Below are 14,709 nucleotides of genomic sequence, written 5' to 3'. Positions count from 1 at the left end.
TCCTCACAGTTCACACTACATTCGTGCTCTGTGTCAATGGTACACCATCAGTCATTAATATATATGAAGGAAACTCGTCGTCTTGTACCAGCTCCTGGTAATCTATTGTCTAAACTCCACTGTCCACCTCCCGCCCAGCTGGAAACTACCCTTCAATATTACCCGTCTGAAGAAGGGTTTCGGCCCAAAACATTGCCTATTTCCTTCGCTCCATAGATGCTGCTGCACCCGCTGAGTTTCTCCAGCTTTTTTGTGTTCCTTCGATTTTCCAGTATCTGCAGTTCCTTCTTAAACACTTCAATATTACCCATTGTGTCCTGTCACATATTCAATATTCTGTGCGTTGTTCCTGCTAGAATAGATTATTCCATTTAGACTTATTGTGTACTATTTTTCCACTTCATTTATTGGTGATTCACGCCATCTTTGTTTCTTTGTCTCTCTCAGATGATGCATCATCAAAATATTCTTTGAATGTAGTTAATCCTGATTCACCTTTGAAACATTCATGCAGGTTTTCTCCTCATCAATCCACAAAAGTCGACCTCTCCCCCCCCCCCCCCCCCCCCCCCCCCCCCCTGCATTGGTCAGTGTTCCCTCGCGTACCTTGTCTGAGCCCCTTGTGTTTTTTGATTCAGTCGCGGGCTGTGGGAGTCACTGGCGCGATTGACAGTTAATATCCACTCCAGCTCTAGAATTGTTTCAGCCGCTGGTGGAGATATCCCCCAAGGCTCTGGAAATGTTTTTGTCGTTGCTGAAGATGTCCCCACTGCTCTGGAAGTGTTTTGGTTCTGGTGGAGATGTCTGTACTTGCATCCTGCCCTATCTTGGACCAGGCCACTGGATCCCACTGCCTCCACAGTTCTGTAACCTTTCACCAGGTTATATTGTCTGCCTTTATTTCACTCCTCTTTGCAAAACAGACTACTTGACATTTTTCTACATTAAACTCCATCTCCCATATCTTTGCTCAACATATCCATATCCCTTTATAACCTCTTCATGTCCTTTTCACAAGTTACTTACCTTCCTTTGTGTCATCAGTACATTATCTCCTTTCAGAGCCTTTATCCAGCCATTAATATAAATTGTAGAACGTTGCGGCCCCTTCACCAATCCATGTGATACACCACTCACTATATGTTGCCAACCTGGTAAAAAAAAAATCAAGCCCACCAACCAACCTTGCCCAACAACCAACCTTGCATCCTTGCCAATGTGTGACCCTTCCACCAAGGGGTTTTACTTTTAGCAGTAACCCTTGATGCAGCATCTTCTGGAGTGTGCTGTGTTCACTCTCTTACTGAACTTGTGCTGCTGTGGTTGTGAAACTTGCATTCTGTACAATCTGCAGCTCAGGCACTGATGAACCTGGCCATTTGTGGCAGGCACAGAACATAGCACAGTACAGCCCAGGAACATGCCTTTTGGCCCACAATGTCTGTGCTGAACATGATGCCAAGACCAACACTTACCTGCCTGCACATAACCCACTCCCTGCATACCAATATGTCCAACCAAAAGTCTCTTAAATGCCACTATCATATCTGCCTCAAAAACAACCCCTGTTCCAGGCACTTATCACACTTATAATACTTGCCCAGCATATCGCCATTATATTTTGCCCCTCTCACTTTAAAGCTATGTCATCTAACTTAGGATATTTTCCTCCTGTGAAAAAGATTCTGACTGTTTACCCTATCTATGCCTCGTCATTCTATATCCTATTCTATCAGGTCACTTTGCAACCTCTGACATTCCAAAGAAAACAATCCAAGTCTGTCCAACCTCTACATGTAGCTAATATCTCCAAATGCAGGTATCATTCTGGTAAACCTCCTCTTCCCTTTCCAAAGCTTTCACATTCTTGATGTAATGGGGCGATCAGAACTGCACGCAATACTCAAAATGCAGCCTATCAACCCTATCACCACTTCCACAGCCAACAATGGACCATTGTGGGCTCGTACTGTGCTTGGTCATCCGTGCCAGCTCTGATTGTATCTTTTGATACCTCTAGTTTCCCTTTCCCCTGACTCTGTCTGTAGAAGGGTCTCGACTAGAATTGTCGTCTGACCATTTTCTCCAGAGATGCTGCCTGACCCACTGAGTTATTCCAGTATTTTGTGTCTATCTTCAAAGTCCTATAGAGGCTACATCATGACTTCCTGGCTCTTGTGCTTAATGCCCTGACCTAGAAAGGCAAGCCTACAGCACACTCTCTCTGGCACTCTGTCTACCTGCACGGTAAATCGTGCTGTTACTGAGCCTGTCTGTTCTGTGCCGCAGGGGGATCCGGGAGCCGTGGGACCAGAGGGCCTTGCCGGAGAGTCGGGATCACCGGGACTACCGGGAACTCCAGGGGTAGGAATTCCAGGAAAACCGGTGAGTGTCTCATGCAGGATTGCGGGGGAGGTGACGGGGGGGAAACAACAACAGCACACCAGCCCTGCCGCGTGGGATACTGGTCAATGCTCCGCCCACCCACCATTAGTTGAGGTCAAAACACGGGGTGGGTGTGTGGTGACCACATTGACTCTCAAGGGTACTGTCCATGCCTTCTCTCCTCACTGCCTCCCTCTCTTCCCCTCGCTCCGCCCCACATCCCCCAGCGTCTTCTGCACTCTCCCCTCAGAACCCCTTTCAGTGCGTCTGCCCTTCATGCCCTCATCCTGCCAGTCCATGCCAGTCCTCCCGGCAGCTTGACTGTTAGTTATCGCTCAGCAACACCTTCTCCGTGGTCTGCAGTTCTGATGGTTGTTTCCTTTTATATTCCAAAGGGGAAAACCGGGAGGTTCACCCAGATCAAAGGGAGACTCGGTGAGTTTCTTCGACTGCTGTGGCTCAACACGTCAAAGGGCGACCGTCCCTCTGCCCTTTCCTCCATCCTACTGCCTATCCCCCCCCCTTCCCCCTTCCCCCCTTCTTCCCCCTTCCCCCCCCCCCCCCCCCCCCCCCCAGGCATAATTGTCCGGCACAACTCCACTGCCCATCAGGCTGCCTTCTGTCCTCTCCAGACCCATCCTGGTCTCCGGGGAGGGAGGATTGACTTCCCAGCAGCTGCTATGAGCAATCTGGGAGTGATTTTAAACAACTCTTGGTGTGTGTGGGCAGATGTTGGGGGCCAGTGCTCCCTGGTGCTGTGGTGTTGGCAGGAGATGGGGGAGAGGGTGTGTTGCACAGAGGGGGCAGATAGGCAAGGAAGGAGCAAACTGGCTGCCCGCTGATTGGCACGTCAGGGGCAGGAGACCAGTGGGGACTGTGGGCATTGGTGGTATACTTGTGAAATGTTCCGGGCGGGGAACACTTAGTGAACCAGCAAGTGATGGACATCGGAACCGATGAAAACCATCAGTGTAACATCAACACCCTGCTGTGGATACAGGGCGCAGCTGCCTCACAGCGCCAGAGGCCCGGGTTCAATCCTGACCTTCGGCACTGTTGTTGTGTGGAGTTTGCTCGTTTCCCCCTGTGACTTCATGGGTTTCTAGCCCACACATCCTTGAATCGTGCATGTTGGTAATTTAAGTCATCCACAGTCCAGGGATAAATGATAAAGCGTACAACATTTAGTGCAAGATAAAGTCTGATTAAAGATAGGTCCCCAATCAGGTAGTTGGGAGGTCATGACCGGACCCTAGCTGATGAGAGGACTGTTTAGCTGCCTGGAAACAGCTGGGCAGAACGTTGGGATGTCATCTATCTGGTGAGCCCTACCCAGACACAGCCTGATCCGCTGATTTCCTCCCAAACATTGTGTTAGAGACACTCAGCTGGTTGGGCAGCGTTTGTAGATACAGTCAAAGCCTCAGGCCGATGGCCCTTCATCAGAACTGCCATCTTGTTTCCTGCCATTGAGCAACCGAGGAGAAGTGAAAGACTGGGGGGTTGCTGGGTGGGGGTTTGGATGACAAGGTTGACAGTCTTGATCCTTTTCCCCAAATTCCACCTTAAAATTGAAGGTGCCATCGTGAATGTGAAATGCACAAGGAGATATCATCAACTGAGAAAGATTTTGGTCAACCTGACAGGTCGTGCCTGCCTCAATCTTCTGATGGGTGGAACATTGCCAGCAGGTGGCCGCAAATATTTCAAACTATGAGAAAAATGATGCAAATATTTCCATCTTGCCTGAAGAAGGCTCTCGACCTGAAACGTCACCCATTCCTTCTCTCCAGAGATGCTGCCTGTCCCAGTTGCCTGAGTTATTTCCTAAAAGCTGCCTGAGTTACTCCAGCTTTTTGTGTCTATTTTACATCTTCCCAACCTGAAAAGTCACCTATCCATGCTCTCCCAAAATGCAGTCTGAACTGCTAAACTACTCCAGTACTTTGGTCTTTATTTGTAAGCCAGCATCTGTACTTCCTTTTTTCTGCAAATATATCCTCCCGTTTCTTGGTTTGTGTGTTTGTTGTGTGTTGGTTAATAGCTCAGTCTTAAGGTGATGTTGCTCTGAGTGCACGCGTCAGTGGGAAGTAGGGAGGATATTTGTACTCAAAGGATTCTCGTCTCCTCTGAAACTTGGCGCTCACCACACCTTGGTCTTTTCTCTTTGATAGGGTGAACCGGGACTGCCTGGGCCAAAGGGAGAGAAGGTGAGTCACTCTGGTTCCAACAGGTGAGGGAGAATGGGATAGGGGGCCTGGAACTGGTGCATGTCAGGGTGGGGTCTTTAAAGAGGGGTCTGGGGACTGAGGGTCATGGGGGTAAAAGCGGAGGAAGAGATAGATGGGATATTCGGTGTTGGCAAGGACTGAAAGGACCACATTTCCTATCTCTGTGCTATACTCTTCTATGATCCAGTTTTGTTCAGCGCCTATTCCGCTTGGGTAGCTTACAACCTAACGGTATGAACATTAAATTCTCCAATATTAAGTTACCCTCCATCCCCCCTCCACTCTCTTTCCTGTGCCCAACGTCACACTCTGGTACGCACCCATTTAGTCAACTAACCCACCCCTCTTCTCCTTCCACCTACATCCCTCCCTCTAGCTTTCCATAATTTCACTCTCCTCCCCTTAACTGACATACATTTTCTCCTTTTCACTTCTAGCCTTTGTCACTAACTCCACCCATCTGTCAATCAACCCCTCCCTCCATCACCTGTATCCACCTATCACTTGCCAGGCATTGTCACCTCTTCTCCAGTCTCCTCAACCCTCAGCATTCAATATCAAGGAGGTTCCCGACCCGAAACGTCGCCTGTCTATTCCCTCCACAGATACTGCCTGACCTGCTGAGATACTCCAGCACATTGAGTTTTGTCTTTTCTTCTGATAATTTCTTCTTTTGCCTTGTACTAAGGGGTCAGAGGCGATAAGCAGATCCCAAACTTCTGCATAGCCACCCCTTGTCTCTTGCGTCCTGTGGAAATGTGCATCCTTACCACTTGTGACACTTGCAAATGTGGGGCACAGCTGTGGGTCATATTTGCACATGAGCTCTGGCAGTGATGGAGTGTGGACAGCGTTGCATAGTTGTACGATATTGGGGAGGCGTTTGGAGGATCCAAAGTCAGTTCATTCTCCAGACACCAGAGAATTCTGAGCCGGGTTCCATCTTTCATTAACAATCCCTGCAATTTACTCCATGCATCCACTAACTAGCCTGCTCCATGACAATGGCCTCTCCCCATCACCACCACTTGCCACCCTCACCTCAAATTCACCTCCAGTTCTGAACCCTCCAGAACAGCGTCGAGTCAGTAATGGCCAACTCTTGTCCGCAGGGAGACCAGTGTGGGCTTTGTCCCACAGAAGCAGAGGAAGAACAGGCTGCGGAAAATCCAAAAGCACCTCAGAAAACAGGCTTCAGGGCGGAAACATAGAAAGTAAAATCCATCGAGCCCGCAGCCATTCCTCAGGAAACTTACCCACAAACAGTAGACACAAGACACAGCAGAGACACTACCCTCCCCTTTCACCACTCATCCACCCCAAGAACCTCGTGCTGGGGGAGGCAAAAAAGTGGTAAAAACCCAGGTTGTTGGACTAGAGATCTACGTGAGTTCGACAGGAGATCACCAGGTCTTACCTATCCTCTGCCCCTGGTACGTTAAATATGGTGAAGATGCAGGATGGCATATACACGTCCACAGATTTATTGCAGAGATCACCATTGCCTGAAACATGCGATTATTATTGATTATAATTAATAGAAATCCACTGCTTCCTGGGGCAGTGAATTATATAGAAATCTCAGTTTTAGAAAACTAGGTGCAGGAGTGGGGCCATTCGGTGCCCTTCGAGCCTGCCCCGCCGATCTTATATTCAATATGATCTAAATCCAAAGGCTGATCAGCCAACTTTCCGTATCCTGCAGGAATTAATCCTGTAAACCTTCTCTCCATACATCCTTTCCTGGACCCCCCTTTAGCCAGTACAAGGGTCTCACAATACTGTCTACACTGCAGCAAGACCTCCGTGTTTTTTACTCAATATAGCCAATGCCAAAACTCCTGGCCTTCCTGATTGCTTGCTGCACCTCATACTACCTTCTGTGGCAGAGAGTTCGCAGCTCCTCCTCATTTAGAAAAAACTCACCACTCTGTGAATGAAAATTAGTATTTTCATCTCATCACTCAGTAGCTATCTAAGGATTTCCCCTCCTCCTATCCTTAAACGTCCGCAAATTTTGATATATTACACTTGGTTCCCTCCCCAAATCTGTGAACAACTGTCCTGCACCGACCCTTGCGGAACCCCGCAACATCGGAAATAACTCTCTGCTGCATCTAGCCTGTACCCCAATTACCCCCCCCATAATTTTTTAAGCAATATTTTGCACCTTGAAGCCTTTTGGAAGTCTATAAGATCCCCCCCTCAATCTTCTCAAAGAATTCTAGCGAGTTAAACAACTTCCTATAGTTACCCGCCTTCTGTGTTACTTTCCTTTTTTACATATAGTTGTTATAGGGTGGCCTTAACATTGGGACCGGGCCTGCTCCAGGATTTTGGAACAATTATCACCAATGCATCCACAATCCCCACCGATTTCTCAGCCCGGGGATGTATCCTCCCGTCTCTCACAAAACCATGTTGGTTCTGTCCGATGAAGTCATGTTTATCCAAGTGCCCCAGTCTAACATTTACCCACCACCGATGTTAGACTAACCGGTCTATAGTTACCCGCCTTCTTTTTTCATATTAAAAAGTCCTGCCACATCCCTGGGGAATCAGTTTGGTGATCACCTTGCTCTGTACTCGCCTCCCTAAGACCCAAGAATGTAATCTTTCCTCAGATTCCTGCAGACCAAATTTCCCTAATACACAATACTGGTGATCAGGTATTTAGCTCCTCATTCCTACCGCCCCCTGTTTATCCACCCTATGTGAAGACTGATACAAAATACTGCCATCCATTTCTGTACATCAACTTAGCCCCCTCCAATGCATACTAGCCACCCTTTTTCTTTTTATATAGACTCTTATATTAGTTTTTAAGGTGTTCGACCTAGGACCAGCCTTTCTTAATTTTTTGCTGACCAAATTGGAGACCCTCCCACTATACAGATGTAAGCCCTTGCTTCACGAATACTATCCTTTGTAGTCACTGAGATGGTGGTTGTTGGTGATTGGCGAGTTTGCGGTTATCCTCACCTGGTACGTTAAATATGTCGAAGATGCAGGATGGCAGATACACGTCCACAGATTATTACAGAGATCACCATTGCCTGAAACCTGCGATTGTTATTGATTATAATTAATAGAAATATTATATAGAAACATAGAAACATAGAAAATAGGTGCAGGAGTGGGCCATTCGGCCCTTCGAGCCTGCACCGCCATTCAATATGATCATGGCTGATCATCCAACTCAGTATCCTGTTTCTGCCTTCTTTCCATACCCCCTGATCCCTTTAGCCACAAGGGCCACATCTAACTCCCTCTTAAATATAGCCAATGAACTGGCCTCAACTACCTTCTGTGGCAGAGAGTTCCAGAAACTCACCACTCTGTGTGAAAAAATGTTTTTTTATCTTCCTAATTTCTTATAGTCATGTGTACCAAGATACAGTGAAAAGCTTTTGGAAGTTTATTTCAATCAATTCTAGCGGTACAAAAGACAGTCTTTTTTCATATGAAAGGACATCCCCAGGAATCAGTCTGGTGAACCTTCTCTGTACCCTCTTCCTCAGATTTGCAGACCAAAACTGTACACAATACTCCAGGTATGGTCTCACCAACACCCTGTACAACTGGCATCCTCTGTACATCTATTAGCCCTATATGCATACTGGTGTGGGTCGAGAGATAATTTAAGGTGACCTAGGACCAGCCTTTCAAAGCACTTGGAGACTACAGATGTAAGAGCAACGGGCCTGTAGTCATTGAGAGAGTTGGTGATTGGCTGCTTAGGCACCGGGATGAAAGTGGTGGTTTTCAGGCACGCTGGCACGGAGGAGTGTGCTAGGGAAAGGTTAAAAATGTCTGTGAATACCTCAGCGAGCTGGTGAGCACAGTCCCGGAGCACCCTGCCTGGGATCTCATCCGGATATAATGACATATTTAGTTTAATTTCTTATAGTCATGTGTACCAAGATACAGTGAAAAGCTTTTGTTTATTTGCAATCTGGTCAAAGAACAGGCCATACGTGATTACAATTAAGCCATCCACAGAACACAGACAAAGGATAAAGGGTAACAAAATGTATTGCAAGATATTACATTGTTCATAATAAATGATACACTGTACAGAAAGACAGGCTGGCAGAGACTGGGCGGCCTGTAGATAGTGGTGGCAAGGGCATGTTGATCAGTGTGGTAACCATTGGCACCCACTGCCATCTACATTTTCTAGACGCCTGCCATTGGTGAGTCCAGGTGAGGCATGGTGGAGGAGAGGACGAAAGGAAGGGTGGTTTGTTTAGCTAAAATTGGGGGGATTTCAATGTTAAATAGCACCACTTGGGTAGCTTACAACTCCACAATATGAACATTGAATTCTCTAATTGTAGGTAGTGACTGACCCACATCCCTTCCTTCCTTCTGCCCCCCTCCACCCTCTCTTCCCTGTGCCCTTCCCGGATTCACACCCATTTCACCCCTTTCTCTCCACTCCTTCATCGAGTTTAACAATTTGCAACTTTTCAATTGTTATCTCACACCTTCTGTCTTTTCATCTCTGACCTTTGCCCAATCGTGTGCATATCAACCTGTATCCACCTATCACTTGCCCAGCTTTGTCTTGCCCCTCCTCCCTTCCATGTTTCAAACCCTCCCCCTCATCACAGTCAGCCTGAAGAAAGGTCCCGATCTGAAACGTCATCTACCCGTGTTCTTCTGAGATGCTGCTGGACCCACACTGAGTTACTCAAGTAGTTTGTGAATGAGGAATGTTTGATCCATCTGGATTTTTTTTGTGAAGGGTTAAGGGAGTAGGATTTTGCAGAACATGAAGGGGAAAGATTTGGTGATTTGATTTCCATATTTGGAATTATTGTGGGATTTCCTGAGGTCAATCATGAAGATAGGTTTGGCAGTGAGTTAGGAATGACTCTGCAGAGACTGGGAATGTGTTCAGCCTTATTTGTATTTAAGAAAATGATCTGTAGAGGTCTTTGCGTTCTCTGCGTTCAGCAAAGAAAGAGACCCGGGTTCGATCCTGACTACGTCCTAATCTGTAAGGAGTTTGTATATTCTCCCCGTGACATGCGTAGGTTTTCTCCAGGATCTCCGGTTTCTCCCCACACTGACATTGACGTAGTGGTTTATAGGTTAATAGTAAGATTAAACGAGAACTTACCAGTTTGAAGTTTGATCTGTATTTTATGAGGAGGAACGTTGAGGGAATACATGAAGAAGCCCGCCCACAGCGCCAGCGTGTCATCCTTCAAAGCAGAGGTGTGAGGTCACAGATATCCAATATTGACCTAAAATAGCAAGATTATTAAAGAAATACCAGCTTAAGATTTGACCCTACGAGGGTGGGAGCGGAGGGCATGTATTCCCTCAACGTTCCTCCTCATAAAATACAGATCAAACTTCAAACTGGTAAGTTCTCGTTTAATCTTACTATTTTACTTCGGAGTCATGTGAGGGACTCCATGAAGATTTCAAAGCTCTGTGACCTCATGCCCTGGAAAACCGAGTCCATGCTTCACAACTGCCTTGGTAGTTTGGGAGAAATTGTTAATGATTTTTTAAAAAACCAAGAAAAACATTGACATCAATTGTTTACCATAACAATAAATAATATTTATTAATTCAAATCATAAACCCTTGTTCATCAGGGATAAATTATAATACGGAACTTAAAAGTTTCCGCGAAAACGTTTCTACACCACTAAGTGGTTTATTATAGAATTTTTGAAATGTCCTCTCCGACGACCATCCTGCAGTCCTGAGGATTTGGTCCATGGAGACCTCAAGGCGTTTCGCTGCGGATGTAGCTGCCGCCCTGGTGGAGTGAGATTTAAAAATATTAGTGTCCACTCCTGCCTTCCTTAATCCATATTTAATCCACCGAGAAATAGTCTGGGTAGACACCCTGTGGTATGGTTTCCTATAGCTGATTAACAGCCCCATTTCTTTGCCTCTAATGGCCTTAGTCCGTTCCATGTACAACAAAATATGTTCCATAATACAGAGACGTTCGTCCTCCGGGTAAGCCAGAAATTCAATGACCTGTCCTGCTGATCCCGGTCTATTTTGTTTAATTAAATCCTGTATTACAAAGACCAAACGTCCTGCCGCCATAGAGAAGCTATCCAGTCTCAACTTTTGCAGTGACTGGACCCTCTGTGCTGTGACCAATGCCATCAGCATAACCACTTTTCTAGTCAACATGTCCAGAGTCAATGCTGTGGCCGGCGACCAAGTCCTTAGCATATTGAGGACCACACTAGCATCCCAAATCTGGGTGTATCTTGGTTTAGGCGGTCTGGTGTTGAAAATTCCTTTTAACAGTTTAATTACCAGCGGATGAGATCCCACTGAAACACTATCTGTTCCTTGCCACAAAAAGGTTGATAACGCACTCCTGGCACTATTAACTGTGCTATAACTAAATCCTTCGTAGTGCAGACTGGTGAGGAACTCTAGCACTGCCGGCACATTCTTATCTCTGTGGTCCAGATGATTATAATGGCAGTAATTTATCCATTTTTTAATGTGAGTTAAATATTGCTTTTGTGTTGACGTTCTTTGCGCTGCTGTGATCATATCCACAGTTCTACTGGATAGCCCCATGTCTCGTAGAGGTTCCTTCAAAGTCTACAAGCCAACAAAGCAATATTTTTATAACATGGATGGCTATCATGAGTTACCGGATGTACCAGCAACTTCGGACTTTGTTTAAAGTGCATACATGGTTCTAAAACCATATCTTGTATCACCGAGAACCATGGTTGTGTAGGCCAATCAGGTACTATGAGAATCCCAGATGCCGAATCCTGTTGAATTTTCCTTAGTACCCGATTGATGAGGCAGAAAGGAGGAAATGCATATATGAACCATTTCCCCCAGTGCAGTGAAAATGCATCTGTAGCTTCTGCCCCAGGATCTGGTTCCCATGATACATACCTAGGTAACTGGTGATTTAACCTGGATGCAAAAAGATCAATATCCGGTCTTCCATACTTCACCGTAATTTCCCCAAAGACCTTTCTATTCAACATCCATTCTGTATTTTCATTAAATTTTCGTGACCTGGCGTCCGCCACTGAATTTAGTATCCCTGGTAGATACGTAGCCGATAACCAAATATTCCTTTGTATACACCATTGCCAAATTAAATTTGCCAATTTATCACAAGATATTGATATATTTCCACCCATATGATTGATATATGCCACCACCGTGGTATTGTCTATCTGCAATCTAACATGCTGCTGATTCATGCCTGAGCAGAAAGACTTAAGTCCATGAAATGCACTTAACATTTCTAAATAATTTATACCCTTAATATTTAGTAGGTTAGCTTCTTGAATACTCCATCTCCCTCCACAGCTCGAGATGGTATCCGTCGCACCCCAACCAATTGCACTGGCATCTGTTTGTAATACCACAGACGGGTTGTCTATAACTATTGGGTTGGAGCCATACTTCACATTGTGTTCCCACCATAGTAACTCTTTTATTGCTTCAATAGTTAGCTCCATTGGCCTATCAAAATGGCCTCTGTTAATTTTGAGTGCTCTAATTTTGTCTCTCTGTAAATTTTGGTAATGTAATGGTCCAAATTGTATGGCAGGAAATGTAGCCACAATTTTCCCAATCATTCTGGCTACCCGTCTAATGGATGGTTTAACGGTATTAATAAGCTCTGTGCAATCCTTTTGTATTTCTGTGGCTTTCCCTAGTGGTAAAGTCACTAACATATCAATTGAGTTAATGGTGAACCCCAGGTAATCCATTTTAGTTGATGGTGTTAATTTAGACTTAATTGGATGGATAATGAACCCCAGGTGTTCAAACAATTGCTTAGTGGCCACCACTGCCTTACATGCCAATTCATAAGTTTTCCCCACTATAAGAATATCATCCAAATATGCCATTACTCTATGATTTTGTTGTCGCAATAATGCCAAGGCTGGTTTAAGCATTTTTGTAAATAACCTAGGCGCTGACGTAAGCCCATTTGGCAAAGCCTTATACTGCCAAAGCTGTCCCATCCAATTAAATTTCAAAAACCTCCTGTGTCTATTTCTAATGGGTATTGTATAATAAGCATCCTTAAGATCAATACTTGCCATAAAATAACCTTTAGACACTAAGTCTATAGCAGTGCTAAACGTATCCATTTTAAAATGAACATATTGCACAAATTTGTTAAGTGTTGACAAATCAATAATAACACGACAACCCCCATCTTTCTTATTCCTAATAAATATGTTAGAGACAAACTCCTGTTTTTCAGGTTTAGTTTGTTCAATTACCCCTTGATTGAATAGCCTTTCAATTTCTATGTGAGCTTTTGCTTGTTCTAATTTTGTAAGTATATATTTTCTGTCCGGTGTATGTTGTACTGGAGGGTTATGTTTGTGTAAAAACTCTATCAGATATCCCTTAATACTGCTAAGGATATATCTGTCCATAGTTATATTGCACCATGCTTCCAAATGCAGTTGCAATGCCCCTCCAACTTCCGTGCTCCCTACAACTTTCGGAGCCGCAGATTCACCTACCTCCATGGTTATCGGTGATAATTTATTTATTTCCTTATTTTTGGTCGTGGATGTGGAGGCCCTTGATGTTGAGGTTGCGATGCCTGCTGATGTACTGGCTTCCGCATTTTCCACAGCGGACGTCCCGGGCCAAACCCTAAAAAAGGACGCTGCTGCCGCTGGGGGCTCCTCTCTCTCCAATTCCTGGTGGCATTATAGAGCCCACCCTTCTTTGGACGCCCATAGGGTTGGAATCTCTTCCCTAGGTACCCTTTGGCTGCCCTTATCAGCCCCAATGTCTTGGCCTCCTCATCCAACTCTTTGACTTGTTTAGACAAGTCTCCTCCAAATAGTAGGGTTTGGGGTTTTATATCCCTTTGCTTGCACAAACCGGCAAATTTAGGGTCTAGCACAGGCTGAATAGCTCCCTTTCTTAAATTATTCAATTCCAACTGTACATTACAGAATAATGCTAATGCATCCTTTTGGTCACTATCCATCTGCACTTTCTCAAACGAACGGGCCAAAGCTGTAATCCCTGCTGTGAGACTTTTGAGGGCATTTTGGACCTTAAGATCCTGATTTCTAATACCCCCCCCCCCCACATGCTTCCAGATACACCTGTTTACACTGGCTACATGCAGCGCAGTACAATTCCCTGGTGGTAAGTGCCTTGCCAATACTTCAGCCATCGTATTAGCCTGCAACTGGTGTGTGGACATGTAGTCGATACTTGCAGCCATCCTGTCCTCGAGGTTCTTGCCGGTCTGCTGCTGCTGGAAGTACTCTCCCACCATGTCCAGTAAGCTGCATTCCTTCCCTTCAATGGGAGAAGACGGTTCCACCTCTTGCTCAGACTCTGAGCTGTTCAGACATTGGATATCCTCCTCAGAGGAGTCTGATATGTCTTGCAGCCCTTTAAGGGAACCTGCTGTGGGGCTTACATTGTGCCCACTGTGGCTATCCTCCCTCTGACGGAGCCTGCCACTTTGGACAATTTCGTCCAGCAGCCGCTCCAGCCGACTTTCGCGCTCTCGGGCGCTAGTCGATCGCGGGTGCTTACCGGGCCGCTCCAACCGACTTCCGTGCACTCGGGCACTAGTCGCTCGCGGTTCCCGCAGCCGGTCCCCATGCCTCCCTGCACTGGTCGCTCCCGGCCGCCCAATATTCTCCTGCCGCCCTTCCCGGCCCCGGTACTCACGAGCACCTGTCGCCGGCGGCTGGATATCCATCCATTGGTAGCGGCTTTCCAGCTCCGTAGGGCTGGCCGCTCCTGGCTGCTCCATTTCCCGCAGCTGCTCGTCAGTTCTCCTGACCTGGTGAGTACTGTCTCCACCACCAGAATTAAGGTGATGGGACTTTTGTTTTGCCTTCCCGCCCGGCCGTGAAATCGATTTTGCCGGCGCGGGGTTCAAGTCGGGCACAGCTGGTTCCTCCATCGGTAACAACTGTGGCATCGGCTGCTGCTGCTGCAGGTCCCCGGCTCCTTCCCGACTTTCTTGCTGTTCCTTTCTCACCGACTTCCTGCGAGGTGCTCTGTCCATTCCTACAAAGTTAGAAATGCAGAGTCACTTACCTGCTGTTCGTCGGCTTTTTACTCTCCA

At 46.2% G+C, this 14,709-nt stretch overlaps 1 protein-coding gene across 1 annotated transcript in view; it reads left to right on the top strand.

Annotated features, from left to right (window-relative positions):
* col16a1 (collagen, type XVI, alpha 1) overlaps positions 1-14,709 on the top strand; it is a 131,650-nt gene that overhangs the window by 35,700 nt on the left and 81,241 nt on the right. Inside the window, exons 13-16 of the mRNA XM_055656139.1 lie at positions 2,290-2,386; positions 2,783-2,820; positions 4,560-4,595; positions 5,729-5,815. Of these exons, the coding sequence (XP_055512114.1) occupies positions 2,290-2,386; positions 2,783-2,820; positions 4,560-4,595; positions 5,729-5,815 (258 nt within the window). The remainder of the gene's footprint in view (positions 1-2,289; positions 2,387-2,782; positions 2,821-4,559; positions 4,596-5,728; positions 5,816-14,709) is intronic.

Source organism: Leucoraja erinacea, chromosome 26 (assembly GCF_028641065.1).
Source record: "Leucoraja erinacea ecotype New England chromosome 26, Leri_hhj_1, whole genome shotgun sequence".
Classification (NCBI taxonomy): domain Eukaryota; kingdom Metazoa; phylum Chordata; class Chondrichthyes; order Rajiformes; family Rajidae; genus Leucoraja; species Leucoraja erinaceus.
Note: the sequence above shows the minus strand (reverse complement) of the source record. Positions and strands in the feature narration are given on the sequence as shown.